Source organism: Plutella xylostella, chromosome Z (genome assembly GCF_932276165.1).
Source record: "Plutella xylostella chromosome Z, ilPluXylo3.1, whole genome shotgun sequence".
Taxonomy (NCBI): Eukaryota; Metazoa; Arthropoda; class Insecta; order Lepidoptera; family Plutellidae; genus Plutella; species Plutella xylostella.
Genome location: NC_064012.1, coordinates 12,619,617 through 12,640,226, shown reverse-complemented (window position 1 = coordinate 12,640,226; position 20,610 = coordinate 12,619,617). Strand labels below are relative to the sequence as shown.

At 38.5% G+C, this 20,610-nt stretch overlaps 2 protein-coding genes across 3 annotated transcripts in view; both read left to right on the top strand.

Annotated features, from left to right (window-relative positions):
- The window catches only part of LOC105380640 (anoctamin-6), a 99,146-nt gene that overhangs the window by 27,915 nt on the left and 50,621 nt on the right, over nt 1–20,610 (top strand). For both annotated transcript variants that reach the window (XM_038121799.2, XM_011550232.3), the window contains exons 7-14: nt 5,405–5,488; nt 11,755–11,870; nt 11,961–12,169; nt 12,305–12,395; nt 12,884–12,977; nt 18,304–18,471; nt 19,683–19,826; nt 19,979–20,145. In XM_038121799.2, the coding sequence (XP_037977727.2) occupies nt 5,405–5,488; nt 11,755–11,870; nt 11,961–12,169; nt 12,305–12,395; nt 12,884–12,977; nt 18,304–18,471; nt 19,683–19,826; nt 19,979–20,145 (1,073 nt within the window). The remainder of the gene's footprint in view (nt 1–5,404; nt 5,489–11,754; nt 11,871–11,960; nt 12,170–12,304; nt 12,396–12,883; nt 12,978–18,303; nt 18,472–19,682; nt 19,827–19,978; nt 20,146–20,610) is intronic.
- LOC125491173 lies at nt 502–3,581 on the top strand. Its single transcript, XM_048632459.1, has 2 exons — nt 502–2,494; nt 2,772–3,581. Exon 1 carries the CDS (start codon nt 1,568–1,570, stop codon nt 2,441–2,443), a length of 876 nt encoding a protein of 291 aa, XP_048488416.1. The 5' UTR covers nt 502–1,567; the 3' UTR covers nt 2,444–2,494; nt 2,772–3,581.

Here is a 20,610-nt window from a genome sequence, read left to right as displayed (position 1 = left end):
TTTTCTGGACGCTTCCGTGCTTCGGACTGCACGTTAAGCCGTGGGTCCCGTTTGCTGTTTTGGCAGCAGTCGTTAAGCCTAGTCAGAGGCCTTTATCATCATCATCATCAGCCAATAATCATCCACTGCTGGACATAGGCCTCTCCCAACAAGGAGCGCCACAACATTCGGTCCTCGGCCTTCCTCATCCAACCACTACCGGCTACCCGCCTAAGGTCGTCAGTCCAGCGGGCAGGAGGGCGTCCCACGCTGCGTTTGCATGTTCGTGGTCTCCACTCGAGAACCCGTCTACCCCAATGGTTATCAGTTCTTCGGCAGATATGACAAGCCCACTATTTTGATAGCTATGTAACCTTAGTCCTCTGACGGATAAGCTCATTTCTAATACGATCCATCAGAGAAACCCCAAGCACTCTCCATACCACGCTGAGCGACTTGAAATCCGTAGACCAGTCCTACCGTCAGTGTCCACGTCTCTGAACCATACGTCATCACTGACAGGACGCAGTGGTTGAAGACTTTTGTCTTCAGGCTCTGAGGCCTTCGGGCAGCTTGAAAACATCTGACAGTCGGGTTGCCCACTTACCCGAACAACTTCAGTGCTCAGTACAGCTGAACACAAAAGAGTAGAGATTAATGTTTTTGGAACTAAACAGATTTAAACCTGGCAATTAAAAAAAACTTGTGATTTGTGGTCTGTTTCTATGGTTTGAATGTCAAGCTCGCTCTGTTCCTATATAAACAAATCGGATTTTGCATAATTTTTGGGGTTTTGTGGATTGTAAGGTTTGTTCACGAGGTAAAATGAATAAAACCATTCGCAGCGAAGCCAGAAAGTTGATTTATAGCGTATACCGTCGATGTTTGGCGGAGAATGAGGCTGGAGAAGCATTAGTGAACATACACGATGTTTATGAAAGAGTAGCGTTTTATACTGGTGAGTGGATACTTAATTTCTAATCATTATCATACATTGCTTATATTTCTTGTAAAAAAAGTACTATTTTAATATAATAGAATGCCTCCCAATGTATATTTGTTATTCTTATAGAGGTTAGAAAGTACTATTGACAAACGTCACATGACATCGGGGTCTGGATGCTAATGTTGTTAAAACATCAGGTTTTGATACTTTTTTACTAACCCCCGACTCGGTCTCTCCGTGTAAGAGTATTGTAAAAATATGTAAAGTCGGTACAAATTCCCCAGACATAATAATTTGAAAGTCACTGCTTTTCTGACCAATAAAATCATTTTTCGCAGGAAAATCTATAAACACAGTCAGAAGAATTGCCAAAGAGGGGTCGATTAACCAGGGTAAATTTTCCACGCCAGCAAAACAAAGGAAAGGCCGCCCAAAGAAGGAGTTAGACGATTTTGATAAGTGTGTGATCCGACAAAAAATTCAGCAATTCTATACTGTGAAGAAAGAGGTACCAACAATTGCAAAGTTGTTGGCACTGTTAAAGGAAGAATAGGATATAATGGCAGCAGAGAACATTTGCGAAGACTTCTAAAAGATATCGGATTCCAATACAAAAAATGTCGCTCAAATAGACAAGTCTTAATGGAGACATCAAATATTGCTGCAAAGAGGGAGCTTTACCTGCGACAAATAATGGAAAATAGAAGTCTACCACCGGAATTGCAAAAGGACGTAATTTATTTAGATGAGAGTTACATCCACGCTACATACAAGTTAAAAAAATGTTGGCAATCTATTGATACACATGGCGTTATAACCGACATATCAAAGGGGAAAAGGTGGATTATTGTGCACGCTGGAAATGAAAAAGGCTTTGTTCCCAATGCACTCCTTATATTTAGCGGCACAAACAAGCAAGAGGACTACCATTCGGAAATGAACCGGCACAACTTTACCAAATGGATCACTGAGAAGCTGATACCAAATCTTAAGGAGCCAACAATAATTGTGATGGACAATGCTCCTTACCATTCAGTGGTAAAAAACAAAGCTCCCACATCGGCCAGTAAAGTGGCGGAAATCAAATTATGGCTGCTGGAAAACAATATTCCATTCGACCCAGCCACTAGAAAACCTTTACTCCTAGCTCTTGTTAAGAAACACAAGCCGACTCCTATATACGAAATAGACGAATTGTTAGGAGAACATGGCCATATCGTTATGCGTTTGCCACCCTACCACTGCGACTTAAACCCCATTGAACTGATATGGGGACAAGCAAAAAAAGCGGTGGCCTCTTTAAATGTAGGAGGAGGCAAAAATATAAAAGAGCTCACTGAGCAAGCTTTTGAAGCAATCACTACGGAAGACTGGAAAAACTGCTGCGAGCATGTTAAAAAAATTGAAAAAGAGTACTACGATCGAGGAAGCGTACTTTATGAGAATATTGATGACTTGGTGATAAGGGTTGGTAGTGAAAGTAGTGATGAAAGTGACTCAGAGGAAGATAGTGATTAAGAAAATTTTGTCAGTGTGGATCAATGATTTCAAAAGGAAGGATACGCCCTCCAGTACCCGTATCACGAAAATTCGAGCTAACGAATAGAATCGAATGCGAGTGCGACTATTGTCAACTTGACAGCACTTTCGAACACTTTTTACCTTTCGAATGAGTTTCGAAAAGAATGACCACAGAGTACATAATATTATTCTGACAATGACCTATGGAATGATAGCTGTCAAACTTTCGCAAATCTATACACCGCCATTTTGTTGTTGACAGGTTGACAGCACTTTCGAATAGACTATCGAATAGAATGTGCTGCGTTTTTTCCGGATCGCTCTACAGAACATTTTACTTTACTCAAACCTTCTTCATACAAGCAAAATAACTGTCATCTTTCATAATTTGTTTGAACTATATGTCAATGGCGTGGATTATTTAGATTTCGTCTTACTTTGTGAAGATGAATTCCTTCACCCCTTATCACCGCCGCTCGCGCCACCGGCCATCGGTGCCCGGGTATTGAATCGGCACCAAACCGTATTCCCGGCTAGATCACGCTTGCTTTCGCCCCTTCGGAAATTTGTTATTTTTGCCTTTTTTCAAGAGGTCAAAATTAATTTTTTTTTTTGGAAAGTTTTTAGGATTTTGATCAAAATATATACTTTTAATGTAAGTAGAAATGTACTTACATCAAAGTCTATATATTAAAGTATTAATTGCAGTAAAAATATAAATTCCCATAGGTACTAATATTTTGTTGTGAATTTGGGCCAATGTTTTTGACTTGGGTCGTAGGGGCAGTTTTGTTTTTTTTGGATGTTTTACATAATCATTAATATTTTCATTTTCTACAAGCAAAATGGTTCGAAACTATAAAAAAGCGATGTATTAACTAAACTGCCTCAACCTGAAGGGCTAGTACAGCGGAGCCTCAAGAGCGAGAGCGACTGAGAACTCTTGTCACGTCTTAATAGCGCCCCATGCTACATGGCCTGTTGTTGCTCCGGATACCTCACGTACAATGTTGATGATCTCTTTCACATTCGATTTCAGCAAGTTCAAATTAGGAAAGGTTTCATATATGATTTTATTTTAATTTATTTTCCGATTCGTTCCTGTTCCCTTTTTTATTATCGAAAGTTCCTATTATTCATTTTATGATTTCCTATTGAGACTGACTTAATAAAAGGAATTTGTTTAGTTTTTAGTGATATATTGTTGTTTCCTGAGATTTTCAGGATTTTGTTTAATAGTCTATGTTCATGTTGCATAGGCTTTCTTGTAAGTTGAATTGTTCTAGATTCATAAGTGTTCTTTATATTTTTACGTATTTTCACCATTCACTTTTGATTTTAAATACATGTTCAATAATGTAACTTAGTTTTATTTTGTAGACATCCAAAAAAAAACCGATCGGTTTTGAATTTCAAAAGTGCCCCATGCATGATGTACTCAAAAAATAGAAATCTTAGGATCAACTTAGGTTATAATTAATATGGTTAGACTTTTTGAATTAAAAAAAAACTGTTCAAATTCTATTCAGCCATTCAATCTATTCAACAAATGGAAGCCATTTCAAAAGTGCCCCAGTCTGTTTCAAAAGTGCCCCGGGCATGGGGCACTTTTGAACTTTTTCCTGAGCAAGAAAAAACTGTTAATAAATATCAATGTGTGATACTAGCACTTTTCTGCTATAGTAATTAAATAATGGGATAACCAACACGTGTTTCAGTGTAAAAAACATTATGAAATACACAATGAAATAAAAGTTACAGTTGATTTAATGAAATTCATTCCCTAATTTTCTTCTCTTAACATAAACCTCCCGAAAAAGTGGCATTTTATCATTAGTAAATATTTAAAACATTTCTCGTTTTGATTTTTTTCTGCTAAAGTATCGTGATACTTTTGTCCGTTTTCTATACTATAATAGTGTGGCCACTTTCTGAGATTGCCACGCCCTCAATTATTCTCTACTCTTTTATGTTCAGTTGTACTCATTCAAAAACGGCGATGCGGCTCGTGACGTGAGTACAAATGTACAGCGAAAAGCGGGTGACTCGCTTGCGAGTCGCCTCTGACTACCCTTTTGGGGATTACAGCCGTGAGCATATACATATAGTTTATCGTAACTATCGTAACTAATATTATAAATGCGAAAGTAACTCTGTCTGTCTGTCTGTCTGTTACTCTTTCACGCCAAAACTACTGAACGGATTTAAATGAAATTTGGTATACATATGGTCTAGACCCTGGGAAAGAACATAGGCTACTTTTTATCCCGGAATTCCCACGGAAAACTTTTTAAGGTGAAGCGAAGCGCGCGGGAACAGCTATTAATTATAAATAACTATCATCATATCGAGTTACTATGCCGCAATGTTGTGCAGTTCCGCTATGTTCAGAAAGAAAAGGAGGACACATATTTTCGGGCCTCTTTTCCTTAATTCAGCTTTCAAAGCTTGCACATTCATCGACCAATAATCAATATTTGCGATAATTTCGCGAAATGAGATCACTTTTCAACAGGGAAATGAACAAAAATATAATTTGTTACGAAGCCCGCCAAATTATACCAGTGAAAAGTAGTGAAAAGTAAATAAAAGTAAAAATGTCCTTGACCTCAGTCGACACCAGCGCCCCTAGCGGCAAATTCACACGCGTTACCTCCCATTGATATAAACTAGAGGAACTTTATAATTAATGTATTTTAGTTGAGGTTACTTCTCACTTAACTGCAAAGATGGCCGGCAGCCATAAAATTTTGAATCCCTCAAATCCCGCATGCTCAGTTCCGCAAAATAAGTGCGGGATCTCGCAGATACGGGATTGCAGTCCCTAGTTGTGATGATGAGTCTCCATTTGAGAATTCGTTATTCTCCATTTTCATTAACTACCACGCTGGTGAGCCACTGTGCAGGTTAACTACCATAGATTATTATATTTTATTGAAATAATATTTTTATTTTTAGATACTATTTGAAACTTGGACTGGTCTATCGAATATAATTAAATACCAACCTCTTCATGTTATACACGAGTACTTGGGAGATAGGGTATGTGATTTAATTTGCTATAATAGAAGCATTTTCCTGAAATAAAAATGACATAAATTATGTATCAAGCCTGTCTGAAACCTAATTGTGAGATATGGCGTTTCGACTTTCTCCGTGTTCGGCATCATAAGGGTCACAGTTACAGTTAAATAAAGTCAATTTTTCTCTCCACCTTATTATTCCTGACTTGTCAGAAAGTTATGGAAGGTATGTACCTATACATATATGTAGGTATTTATACATATGGATACACACAGTGCCTCTTCGAAAGCAATACTTATAAGTAATTATTAATCAAAATCTTGATATTGTCAAGGCAATATTTTTAACATACACTAGCCGAATGGATGGAACCAGTGAAATACTTTGCAACAATATTTAAAAGCTGTAAAATGTAGAATATCGATCCAGGCCGCTGGGGCTCAGGCCAGCACATGCTGACTAGGGTATGTAATTCTGGACTGACCTCAGAAATGCAGCAACCGACCCTGGAGCCTCGTGGACCTGCTCAGTCAGCCCCGTACGACGACACGGCCTGCAACACCTGGCGCGGCATCTAGTCCTTGGACCGAGGAGTACGGTGCTTGAAGGGAAAATAATTTTACTAAATATCTCAGCCTCATCAGCTACTGGAAAAGATTAGATGAAGAATGTGACACTGGCGGATAACTAAGTATTCAGTTTTTCAAAACATGATGCAGGTCACCATATTCATATTCTAGATTGACAAGTAACACACAGTCTAATTTTGTACTCTAACTAACTCGGCGGTTAACGAGTTCCTGTGCAGTCCTACTAGGAAGGAAAGTTATTTTATAAGCCTTTGCACCGATTTTGTAGGCTACTATCATTCTGTATATGTGAATATTATGAGCTCTGGCAGCATTCCTTGGTAGATGACATCAATTAATAAAGATTGATTAACACAACAATAACAATGAATTGCATTATTTAATTACGCCCTTATTGTATCATAGATTTTAAGTATTAAATGTTATTTAAGTGTTTTATGTACAATAAAGTTATACTACTACTACTACTACAATTATAATAGTTTATAAATGAAACCCGGCTAAAATGTCTTAACTGGGTAAGTAAATGATCAGTCATGCCACCAGGATAAGTAAAATGTTCAGTATTTCATATGAAAAACATTAACAAGGTCACCTTTAGGTATGTTCGTCAACACTAAGGGCAGGTCTCGGCCAAAACCTTAAGGCTTCGCCTTTTTGCAACTTGAAAGGTACTTAGGTAGGTACCTACTTACATTGTTGTAGGTTCGATTTTGAAACCATTAAGTCGACCTAGATAAAACAAAATAAAATAGCTCGATTAAATAAAGATGGTACGTAAAGATGTTAGTTGTACCTGATCAGACCTGATGCAACGACAGCCAACATAGACTCTCTAATCTGTGGAAGCAACAATCACGGTGAAAGAAGAAAAAGAAAGAAAGAAAAATAGTTTATTGCCACAAACAGAAAATACAATTTGAAAGCTTACTTAAATACAAAGGTGGCAAAAGGACAGCCTCAGCTAATGCTGCGTATTGCATGCGGCAACACACTGCGCTGGTTTTCAGACTGCCCAATTCTTAATACTAACTTAAAAACTAAAACTAAAGGTCACAAGATACACACATAAGGTTTTATTGTAAGTACCTATATGTGTAAAGTGTTGCATAGATAAATAGGTATTAATACATGCAAGTGTGGTTAAATAATAAATAAAAGATATATGTATATATATTAAACACATAGTTAATAAACTAGACAACTGATTTGATGGCATGGTATAAATGATAGTAAAAATTTAATAGATTATCATTTTTGTAATTTAAAATGTAAGGCAAATTCTTTTTTTTATTTTTTTTTTGGTGGCGGGAACATGGACAGTTGGACGAGCCACCTCGAGCCTGACTTATCAATCAGACTTTTAATTGACAGTTCGCCAACAGCAGATAGCACGCAGATAGCTTGCGGCTATCTATAGGTAAACTTAGGTAGTTAGCTATACCCAAGAAAAAGTCCTTGGACATCGATATGACAGTGGAACGGCGTATAACTGTGACATTCTTTAAAACAAAAAGGCTTGTTGTTGTTGTCCAGCTAAGGAAGGTTACCTACTTCAGCGACCTGGTATTGCATTCTGAAAGAACTGCGAAGAGTTAATATTTTGACAACTTACTTATTTAGAAAGTTTTCAGCAAACTCTAATAAATCAAGCAGCTACCACGTCACCGCTGCCCGGTTATAACTCTGTACTAGCTTTGTAGGTATATATAGCCATATCTAGCCATCTGCTAGGGGCCAGAGAGCTCCTAAATCAGATGCGAGTACGAGCATGACACAAGCAATTTTTTACTTGGTAACCAGTTACGTAACTACTGAAACTGAAAGATCCATAAAACAGTTGAACATTATTCAAAATGGAATTGTGAAAACGGCACGTCTGCATCTTAACCAGTCAGTCTAAGTAGTTTCAGCAGATACAGTGTTGAAAAATAGTTATGAAACGTTTGCGCCAGAATCGAATTAAAAATACATTTTCATTAGAGAAGCCGTTTAGGCATGAATAGGTACTTTCACCCTTTGAATTGTGCTCCAAATGATGACCTTCGAAATTCATAGAAATTTAATGACGACTGCCATTGTATATTATCTAGCCCAGTACATTGAGTAGGGCTACGGCTACACGTGATGTGATACACAGTACACAGTAGGTATATGCATGTTCCCAGAATAGTGGAAGTTATAATTTAACCAAAAGGTAGTCGTCTCGTGCAAGAGCACCGTTACTCGATTTATTCGATACACAACTAGTAAACAGCTGCTGCGTAGGAGGTTCACGCATTTTTCAACAAAGAGCTCGGACACACACTCACAATCCACTGGGACATAAGGACAGCTACTATGGTGCCACTCAGAAACCGCGTTGACACTCTGATCATGATCACCCGACAGTAGGATCATAATAAATTCGGTAACTTGTGAAGCGGTGTGGTATAGCAACAGCGACTTTCACGAAATCAGGAATTAGCTCAGTGTTTTCAGGTTGAACACTCGCCGGTGGGATTCACTTTGCTCACAGCCGAGAAAAGAAAAGACTCAAAGCTGGAATCTGCCGATGTGTCCCGACAATTAAAGATAGTGTCTGGGGGGTTACTTTATATGACGAAAAACGAACTTTTAGTGCACTGCGGCGCGAGCCGCTCTATCTGTTTGTATGTATTAAACGTGCCGATTGCACGACAGCTCTCGTTCGATCGTTTCTCATCAGTATAGAGTAACGCATCTGTACTTACCGTGCGTCACCATTCCCATGAGCAGTTCAATGATCTTTAGGCAGTTTAGAACAAAAGCTGCATTAGACAGTTTCTTCAGCAGAGACATCGAAATAAAAAAATGATTGCACAATTATCCCCAGGAGCAGTCTACAGGTCACTTTGGGCAGTTCAGAAGAAAGCTGCTTTAACAGAATACCCTACCTCAGCGGAGGCATCAAATTGAAGTGCTATAACACTTCTGGAAGCGGTGCCCGTTACCCGATTTGTCGTCATCCATGCCGATGCGGCTACGGTGACTGCAGGTGGTTACTCAGGCTTCGTTGGTGTGCCCTTGTATGGCTAACATGACCAACCTTGACAGTAGGATCATAATGAATTCGGTAACTTGTGAAGCGGTGTGGTATAGTAACAGCGACTTTCACGAAATCAGGAATTAGCTCAGTGTTTTCAGGTTGAACACTCGCCGGTGGGATTCACTTTGCTCACAGCCGAGAAAAGAAAAGACTCAAAGCTGGAATCTGCCGATGTGTCCCGACAATTAAAGATAGTGTCTGGGGGGTTACTTTATATGACGAAAAACGAACTTTTAGTGCACTGCGGCGCGAGCCGCTCTATCTGTTTGTATGTATTAAACGTGCCGATTGCACGACAGCTCTCGTTCGATCGTTTCTCATCAGTATAGAGTAACGCATCTGTACTTACCGTGCGTCACCATTCCCATGAGCAGTTCAATGATCTTTAGGCAGTTTAGAACAAAAGCTGCATTAGACAGTTTCTTCAGCAGAGACATCGAAATAAAAAAATGATTGCACAATTATCCCCAGGAGCAGTCTACAGGTCACTTTGGGCAGTTCAGAAGAAAGCTGCTTTAACAGAATACCCTACCTCAGCGGAGGCATCAAATTGAAGTGCTATAACACTTCTGGAAGCGGTGCCCGTTACCCGATTTGTCGTCATCCATGCCGATGCGGCTACGGTGACTGCAGGTGGTTACTCAGGCTTCGTTGGTGTGCCCTTGTATGGCTAACATGACCAACCTTGGCAGTAAACGTTCGTCCGCATATGCCAAAATCAAAGAAAAGAAAGAAAGAAAGAAAGAAACATTTATTTGACGCACTGAACAATAAAAACAGAAACAAAAAGAACAAAAGAATACAACAAAAAATATATATGAAAAAACACAAAATAATACAATATAAACAAACAAGGTTGCTGTCCAGAGCGTCAAAAAGGCACCAGCTCAGCGTGTGCTATGGCCAGAGAGGCCACAGCGCTGGTTTTCAGCTGGCCCTTAGTGTTGTGACCTCAGTCACGAACGCGAGGTATATTAACTAGGATGGGTTGTGTTGTGTTGTGTGTATGTGTGTATGTGTGTATGTGTGGAATGTGTGTATATTTGAGTAAGCTAGGTAGGTGTATAAGTAGATATAAGTAAGTAGGTACATTAAGTAAAATATATATATTTATAAATAATAAGACGCATAATACTAAGTTTATTAATAAACGATAAATAATACAATAGGTACAATATAAATGCATAACATAATATGATAAGAGTTTAAATAAAACGTCGTATAGTAAGTAGGTAGCCGGTCCGGATATCGCGAATACATTATATACCTATATAATCACTAATGAATAGCGCACGTTACCCGATACCTTCTAAAGAAGTCACTCACAATGATGACTGATGATGATGATGATGACCGTGCTAGCAATAGTGCAGGCGGTTCTGCTGAGCATAAAATCTCTTCCCAGACAGGGGGCGTTTGGATCTGGCAACCAGAACAGGTGTGCCAGGTGTGCGCAGCGATGCAGTTGGGGCAACACAGCCGCCATGGCAGGAGTGCATGGCAGGGTCTATGCAGCGGTGCAGGTAGCACAAACCGGTGGCCAGGGCCAGGACCGGGTGTACGCTGCGATGCAGGTGGCACGAGACGGCGGCCAGCGCGGGAGCACAGGGCCGGGTGCAGGTTACACGAAACTTCAATTTCACCGAATCGGCCTGCCTACCCTCAGCGGGTAGGTACCGGCGGATCACATTACTCGCCGCACACGCCACAATGTCCCAACATACTGAAACTCGGAGCCACGTGCAGGAAGCATCCTGTAAAAAAATCTTATGACGGTCCTGGAAAGCTCCAGTTTGTAAAGCCTTACATAAGCTATAATCAAGTGCATTATTGTAATAACAAAGTCTTTATCAACTGTTTTCTAAAAATATTAGAAATTGAGGGTAGAAAAATATGTTTTTATATTTTTTTCCTGTATAAAATTAACTTAAAGCAGTTATTAATAAGTATCTAGCTCAAGCGCCACTAGTAGGACCGGAATATGTGATCAATCATCACCACGACTATTGAATCGGACCCTACTGCGTGGGATAAAAACCCCAAGCGCCGGAGCATTATGACCAGTGGCTGAGCTTTTAAAAGCAGTAATTAATAGCATTTTACTCACGGCTTATCAGCTCAAACCTTCGTTGCGAAATCCTCAGCAATGGCTGCGTGCGCAGCAGCCGACAGGCCCCGCGCCGCCTGGTCCGCATCACGCTACAGCTCCCGGCAGCGAGGACTCCGCAAATTCAATATTATATTTTTCCCCGTCGGAGTGAAGCCGACGAGAACCGTGGCTACATTGAGCCATTTTGCCGAAGTGTTCACTTCAAAAATCAAAAACCAACTGAGGCGCGCGGGCAACTCACTGTATTTAAATAGGCTCTCCCGCACCTTGCAAACTAAAAGGTAGAGAGAAAAATGGACTTTATTTAACTGTAACTGTGACCTTTATGATGCCTAACACGGAGAAAGTCGAAACGCCATATCTCACAATGTTTACATAGGTTTCAGACAGGCTCAGACTACATAATAGATGTAGTCTTTTCCAAAGGCTTGTGGTTCTTAAATACCGATTCTTTATCATATAGTTCCTATATGGGGGTATTAAAATGAAGGTGATGAATTACTCAAATTTGTTTCAGGTTGCCATATTCTTTGGCTTTTATGGATTTCTGAACATGTCTACGGCTATTTTGGCACTCGTTGGTCTTTTAATATTTGCTGTGGATGAATTACATAAAAATGAAAGTGATATGACGTATGTGACTAATTATCCGTGCTATCGCAAAATCGCTAGATTTTTTGGCGATAAATCGATTTATCAAATCAATATCATATCATGTTTCAGAAAAATTATTTGCAAGGCACCCACTTATACAAATGTTACAAACAGACCAAAATACTTATCAGAGAATAAATTTATCTGCCCCAATTGCAAATTTTACGACATATGCCCTTACGCAATGGTAAATGATTTCTGCAAAGAAAGTCAAGTAAATGATCATTTGCATACTATAGCGAAAACATTTGTGTACCCGACAATCGTATTTTTGTGGTGTAAGTATCTACTGTATTAAGTATTTATTGTATTAAATTACTTGATACAAAAAATACCAAAACTGTTCTTAACTTGTTATGGTTCGTATTTGGTGATTAAAAGCGTGTAGGTTTTTAATAGTTACAATATTTCAGCTTGCTTTATTCTAAAATTATGGAGGAGGCGAGAAAATGATTTCTTCTGGCAGTGGGAAATCGATAGAGCCTATATGGAAGATGTGCAGAGGTTGTATTATTTGTATCTAAGTATATTTCAAAACGTTTTTTTACAGAAAATCAAACTTTTATTGAGGGCTGTTTGTAGCTATTACGCTTTTATAGTAAGTTATTATGCTATATTGCTATATCGCATTTATAATTATGACTGCACCAGGCCAATTTTATTTCTTTGTATACTTACATCTGAAAGTGGATTTTAAAATTTAGAAATAAAAGTATATTGTAAACTATCTTAGTTACCGATTATTAACGATATCAATGATAATACTCAAATTATTACATTCACTATGATCAGCGGTAAAAATAAACAGCGTTCCTTTACAGCAAAACATTCCTACTCAATGGTAAAAACTTTTTTTAAATAAGTACTGTGAAACTATTATTGATGAATGACGAATAATGATGTGCTAGTAAAACGAATACAGGCGCTGTCAGCATATCACCATGTTTTGTTTTGAACATAACTTCCTGTATAAAATAAGCTTTTAATTGCAGAATTCATGCCAAAGGATTCCAGTTTCACAAAGAAATGAGTGTTTTTATTAGAATACTTAGATATTTGGAACATATAGTTCTGCTTGTGTTATTGGTAATTATATATTCAACGATACCGGAATTATCTATATAATTTAAATTTTAATTTTTTGTCTTAAGTGAATGACAAGGGCAAACGCTAAACGTATTTAAAATTTTGTTTAAATCAAAGGAGAATGGTCAAATCTCTATGGCGCCATGACCCACCAGAGCAGCCATTGATGAAACATTATACTGATGTGACCTGGACAATTTTAGCACGGACTACAATATATCTTGGTATAAACTGGCTGTCCACGACACAGTCCTAGCCTAGTGTGGTAGCCCTTGCTATATCACCACCTTAAATTGTTACCAAACACTGCAACCAATACTTTTTGTATCATAATCTTAAATTTAAATAAGTATTTTTTCATATTTTTTTTATTTTTTTTTAAACTTTATTATTGTGAGGCATGGGAGAACGAAGATATAGGTGCTGAAAGATCAAGTCTTTGTACTGTACTAGATGTTTCCTTCGAGCTAAGTAACGTTTTTAAAAGTGTTCCTGTGGGAATTTGGTATGTTAATTTTTTGGTGCTAATTCCAAAACCGTTTCGAGATATATTTTTTTTTATATAGCCTAGTTTGTGTCCCACTGCTGGGCGAAGGCCTTCTTATGTTTTGTCCAACGATCGCGATCCCCCGCAACTTCGAACCACTCAGGCAGGAATTTGTCCAAGTCGTCCCGCCATCTCCGCCTAGGTCTTCCTCGGCGCCGACGTCCGTCACTCGGCACCCACTCGGTGACAACTCTGGCCCACCGGTCCGGGTGCATGCGACAGACGTGGCCTGCCCAGGCCCACTTCAGCTTTGCGGTCTGTGCAGCGAGCATAGGATTCGATACTATTTTCGAATCTACACGAAGGATCACTTTTACCAAACTCTAAACAAAATTAAATCAAATTTTAAATACATTTTGTACTAACTGACAGACGTATGACAGGCTACTAAATAAGTTTAGCGTTTGGTGAAATTCCACCTAACAAGGAAAAAACAAATGCCACTTTTGGAACTAACAAATGTGCCTTACATTTTGACAGTGACATTTGACGATACGCAACGTAAACGGAGGTTTCGAATCCTGTGCTCGGGCAACTGTGCGCCCACGTCAGAAATTTGAGTCAAGGAGCGCAGCGTGGTGTTTCTGACGCGATCTATTCTTCTGACACCTAATATGGTACGCTCCATTGCTCGTTGGCAAATCTTGAGTTTGGACTTTTGATGTTCGGTTAAGGACCAGGTCTGTGCGCCGTAGGTTAGGACGGGCAATATGCACATGTCGATGAGCTGTCGCTTTAGTGACAGAGGAAGGCTACCCTTCATTAGCTCTTTCATGGACCAGAAGCTCTTCCAGGCGTTGTCGATTCGTCTTTCGACTTCCTTGTCTTGCCAGAGGCGCGATCACAGGATTCGATTCTATTTTCGAATCTACACAAACATATTGAAAAAGAACAGTATCGCCAACTGTCACTGTCAAAATTAAGGCAAATTCGGAAGTTCCAAAAGTGACATTTGTTTTTTCCATATGTTTGTGTAGATTCGAAAATAGTATCGAATCCTGTGCTCGCTGCACTGTTTTCGAAGGATGCTATCTGGCCCAAGTAGATGTACTCATCGACATATTGTATTTATTGCCCGTCTACCTCGACCCTACCCTTTGCGCTGTTGGTCATGACCTTGGTTTTTGTCCTATTCATCATTAGTCCAACTTCAAGACTTGCCGTGCTAAGATCTTGTATATATATCATATATTATATCATCGGCGAAGTGAAGGTTGGTAAGTCTTCTGCCGCTGACGTCTATGCCCTTGTGCTCCCACGAGACCGCTAGCTTCTTAAAGACCTCTTCTAAAGTGGCAGTGAAAAGTTTCGGCGACAGCGGGTCACCCTGTTTCACTCCTTTCTCTATTCTAAATTTTGGGCCTGCATTGTCTAATTTAATGTGTTCTGTGCTGTTATGGTAAATATTTTTTAAAATGTTAATATAATTTATATCTATACTTTGGTTTTGTAGTGCAGAGAATATGGCTTCATGAGTTATGCTATCGAAGGCTTTACTATAATCTACAAAACCCAAGTACAATGGCTTATTAAATTCGTTAAATTTTTCTATAATTTGATTTAAGGTGTGCAAATGGTCTGTTATGGAAAAACTGTTGCGGAATCCTGCCTGTTCGGGAGGTTGGTGGGAATCAAGTTGACCAGATATACGGTTTTCTATGATTTTAATGAAAATTTTATAAATGTGTGATAGAATAGAATAGAATAGAATAGAATACTCTTTATTTTGCACCATTAAAGACAATATTAGAATTCACAACTTATATATAAAATAGCACAAAAAAGGCGGCCTTATTGCTTAAAGCAATCTCTACCAGACAACCTTTGGATGGAAGAGACAATTTTAACATAATTAATGGGAGTAGAGGTGCAAGGTATACTAATTAAACAGTACAGATATCAGACTAATAGGCCGGTAGTTGCCAACATCCGATTTGTCGCCTTTTTTGTGGAGCAGAATTATATTTGAATGGCATAGTCCTTGTGGAAGTTGACCTTTATAGAGGATAGTATTGCATAAATTAGCAATGTGCGGAATTAACGTTATTTTACCAGTTTTGAGAGCTTCAGTTGTGATACCATCTTCTCCGGGACTCATACTTTTCAGTACTGTGTGAACTTCATGTCCGGTTATTGGTGGGATGGTATCAGGGTCAGGAGGAACGTAACCTTCTGTCGAGAAATTTGTCTTATTCGCATCCGAATAAAGAAGTTTGTAAAACTTTGTACATATATTTGTAATAGTGTCCCTGTGACTGTGTTTTACTCCGTTCTCATCTTTGAGGTTATTAATCCAAGTTTTTGACCTGTGTGCTCCTTGTTTGGCGTTACGAATGGAAGTGTGTTTCTCTATTGCTATTTGGACTAACTTTGTATTATAGGATCGAATGTCCTTTCTGATACTGCGTTTGACTTTTCTATCTATTTCATTATATTGAACTGAACTTTGCATATCTTTCTCTTTCGTCAATAAGGGCTATTGTTGCAGTTGTAAGTTTGCTATTGTTTTTTACTTGCCTTATTAATAACATGTTTTATACTATTTTATTGGTTTTCCACGTCATCAATGTCTATTGTCAACTGTTTGAAATTGTTTTGGAGTTCTAAATTAAACAGATCTGCATTTTGAAGTAAAGATTCTTTGTTGAGTCTTTTTATTCGTTTTTTGAAAATAATTTTGCGGTAGATTTTGATGTCAAAGAAAACTTTTATACGTAGTGGCCTATGGTCGGAACTGTATTTAAATTTATTTATAACTGAAACGTCTTTAACAATAGATTGATGAGATGATAATGCAAAATCTATTTCATTTTTGGTGCGATTATCGGGAGAGACCCAGGTCCAACGACGTTGAGCTTTTTTAAAGAAAAAGCTATTACTAATTTTAAGGCCTTGTCCGAAAGCAAACTGGAGCAACCGCGTGCCACGTTCATTACGGCATCCAAGCCCGTGTGGTCTAATAATATCTGCGTTGTCCAGTTCTTGCCTTTTGCCCACCTTTGCGTTGAAGTCACCAAGGACCATGGTCCACGTGCCCCGGTGATCGTCGCAGGCTTTGTTGAGTTGGTCGTAAAAGTTCTCTACTTCGTCGTCCGTATGCGAAGATGTTGGTGCGTACGTTTGGATTAGGGTTAGCGTTTGTTTCGATGATATTTGAAACTTTAGAACTGCAATTCTATCTGAGTATCCAACAAATTCAATAATATTATTCTTCCACTTCTTGGAGACAAGAAAGCCAACTCCGTACAGGCCGCTGATGGTGCCGTAGTGGTAGAAAATGTTGTTTTCTCGTTCTGCGGTTTCTTCGCCTAGCCTTCTAACTTCGGATTAACCAACAATGTCCCAATTTACGTCTTTCAGAGCATTTTCCAGTTCAATTAATCGTTATTCCTTCATTAGTGTGCGTACATTATACGTTATGATATTCAAAGAATTTGTATCCATTTTCAAAGCTGTGGTCGTCTGACGGGGGTTCGGTCCCGCCCGGAGATTCTTCGCACCTGGCCCAGGGTTGACCCGGCTGCCGTCATCGCCGGGGCCACTGGGCCCGCCGGGCACTAGAGGCCGGGGACTTCTGGTGTGCATTCATAAGGGGGTGGACCATAATCTCACCACGCTGGTCCAGTGCGGGTTGGTGAGTCGTCAGAGCCTCGTTCGTTAGTCAGCAGGGTGCACCACGTGCAGGTGAGGTTGACTTGGGCCCCGTGTGATGATATATGGGACCCCGTTATACACCCCGTTATACAATTCGAGATATTATCTTCCTAATAAGTGCCTCGTTATTAATAAAATAAAATATTCAAGGATTCCGATTATTTTATCAAAAAATAATAATATATGATTTGTCCTTCAAGACGCTCCGCAAGGTTAAAGTTTCAACCAAAGAGAATAAAAATGTACGATTTTGATGACGTCAACGGCTACACGGAAGCCAATGACGTCATATAATCGTCGAAGAGCCGACCTATTATTTTTTTATTAAATAGCAGCAGTAAAATAAAAAAATATTTAAATTCGTGTCTTGAATTCCGACAAAATTCAATTTAAAATTATAAAAACAATCACCATAAAATTACTTAATAATAATAAAGCCTTTATTACCAAATCAAAGTACCTAATTGCCATTCATTCATAAAATTACTTTACATACCTAATTCCTGGATAAAAAATATTTTATGTTACTTCGGGACAACGGGAACTTAAAATAGAATAAAAGTGTAAAATTAATAAAAGTCGTATTTTAATATTTTTATATTCATTCACTTTTGAACCCTAATATAACCGAAACCTCATGGTTTAGATTTTTTATATATTTCAACACCTTTATAACTGAATTAAAATAGGTTTGGTTAGTGGCTGCAAAGAAGGTCAGATTTGGCCATTCTCTTTTTAAAAACATTTTGTACTGAAAGACGTTTGACAGGCGACTATAGTGCCACAAACTTATCTGTTCCGGTGACAGTTCAAGTAAATGTATTATATTTCTTCATTCTATAAGATTTTAAGTTTGCCCGTAGTGGTAATTTGCCCTTGAGGTTTTAATAAACCCATCTAATCTATATCAATATACAATTAATTAGTAAGTAATGAGATATGGATCAATTTAGTTCGCTCTCACCGGAACAGATAAGTTTGTGGCACTATAAATACGTTTAATTTTTTCATTTGGTGAAAGTTTAAAGGCGCGAATCCGTCGCGAACTTGGCCGGTTTTTACCACTACCATATTATTATAACCCTAACCTATGCTGTCCCTCACCGACTACAATATTTCTTGCAGATAATATGGTCAGGATATAACGCTTTCATGTTTATTTATTGGCGTTACGCATTGCTGCGAACATTAAAAATGCCCAATATGGATGCGGCAAATCTTTACAAGAAAAACTACTACGTATTAATATTTATAACAATATCGAATTGTGGATTAGTGTTTGTACTAGAGAGAGTAAGTATTCCTAATAAGCATCATGGCCAATTTACTACGCTCCATGCTCTCAAGATTCATACGATGATTATAATTTTCGTATTAATAGAAGGAAAAAAAGAGATAAAATATGTGTAGGTCTACAATTTGTAACCATGCCCCATTTTATAATAATGTTCTTTACCTACCTACATACATGCAATGCAACATCCTGTATATAAAGGGTCTTTCAACAAGGACGGGACGATGTTAAAATTGAATAAAACAAGATGGCAAGATGTTTGTGAGATGTTAGTGCCACGAGTCCGGCTGAATCTGAGCTTGGTGTTGGCTATTAGTGTAAAAGTCGAAAGTGACTTTAACATTGCTATACCACTGACCAGTCCTTGTTACCTTGTTGCAAGACCCTAAAGTATTATCGTCTCATTTATATCTTTTACCGTCAATACTTCAATGAAATAAAAGAAATATAACCTACATCTTACCATATTATTCATATTCATATTCATATTCATTTATTATTGCAACTATGTTGGTATTACACTGTTCTTACATCTATGTACATTAAGTATCCTTAACATAGCTCCCTCCCTCCCTCCCTGATTTCATCACTTCTCTAATTAATAGATCTCAAAAATAAGTAATGAATATTGATTTTGGTAGTGCAAAATTTTTGTAACCGATTAATAACCAACTCTCAGTTGGTTATGAACACTGTTTTGCATTTGTACTCGGGTCTTGGGTGTTTATATTTATATTTAATATTTATCTTTCTATATATTTGTGTAGATATATCAGCTGTCCGATACCCATAACACAGGCTCTGCCTAGCTTGGGGTTGGATTGCCGTGTGTGAGATGTCCCCACAGATTTATTTATTTTGTTTTAGCTTACCATTTGTCTAATCTAAAAATCCAAACCATCTTACCTAAAAACAAAAAAACAAAAAAAAAACACGCACTCACGCCTTGTACTAATGTACTCCCTTGCGGGGTAGGCAGAGGTGCATTGCTGCACCCACTTTTCGCCAGAGTGTATGTTAGTCCCAATGTAATAGGGGGCGGGCCTATTGCCATTTTACGGGCACATCCAAGACCCGAGAACAAATATCTGTGTTTAAACAAATATCTGCCCCAGCCGGGAATAGAACCCGGGACCATCGGCTCAGTAGTCAGGGTCACTAACCACTACGCCATTCGGTCGTCCATCTTACCTAGAATGTGAAATTTCAGATGCTTGGAATTATTATTTTCTACGTGCCTCATTGGGAACGTCTGAAGACACCACTGTCAATGGATAAAAGTCTAGCCTATAAACTCACTGCTTACTCCATATTCCTTACTTTTAACATTCCATTTTTTTTCGCATTTATAAAGGTAAGTGTATTCTTACATGTTTTAAAGTTATTTTAAATCTAGTGGGGCCTTAAATTTTATTTTCTTTTAACTACCCGTAATATTTTTATCCTGTCTGTAATAAACCACACAATGGCTACACTAGCGTTTGTCACCATAATTTCTTCTTGCAGGGACAATTCTATACTTATCCCATAGACATGAGAGTGTGGAGAAAATATAGTGGTATACTGGTGGAGAAATGTGACCCAAGGTCGTGCATGGATGAGGTGCTCATTGTAATGGCCACTATACTTTACATGAGGGAACTAGTCTTCAAATTTGTCCCATACATGAAAATGTAAGAAAGATATACCTAAATATATAATAATGTGCCATCTAACAGCCATGTACAATGTGTACCTGTGATTAATTAAAATTATATGCTTAGTGCCAATTTCTCCATTGTCGGTTATCTAACCGACAGGGATTGATTTATAAATAAAACGTCATCTCCATATAAAATTCATGACAGATGTGTCAAAAGTTAACCACTACTCCCTGGTTATGCTCTAACCGAGAATGGAGAAATTGGCACTTACCCTAAGACCCCCCGCAGACTGCAGACTTTTAGTCGGCCGATAGTTTGGTCGGGCTCTTAATCAGTATGGAGTATCGGCCGATACATAATCGTTGAATGTGCGCACTACCATACGAGCCCGACCAAACTATCGGCCGACTAAAAGTCTGCAGTCTGCGGGGGGTCTAAGACTTTAATTCCATTAACCAGGGATTATTGGTTGTTTTTTGACCCATCTGTCAAGAA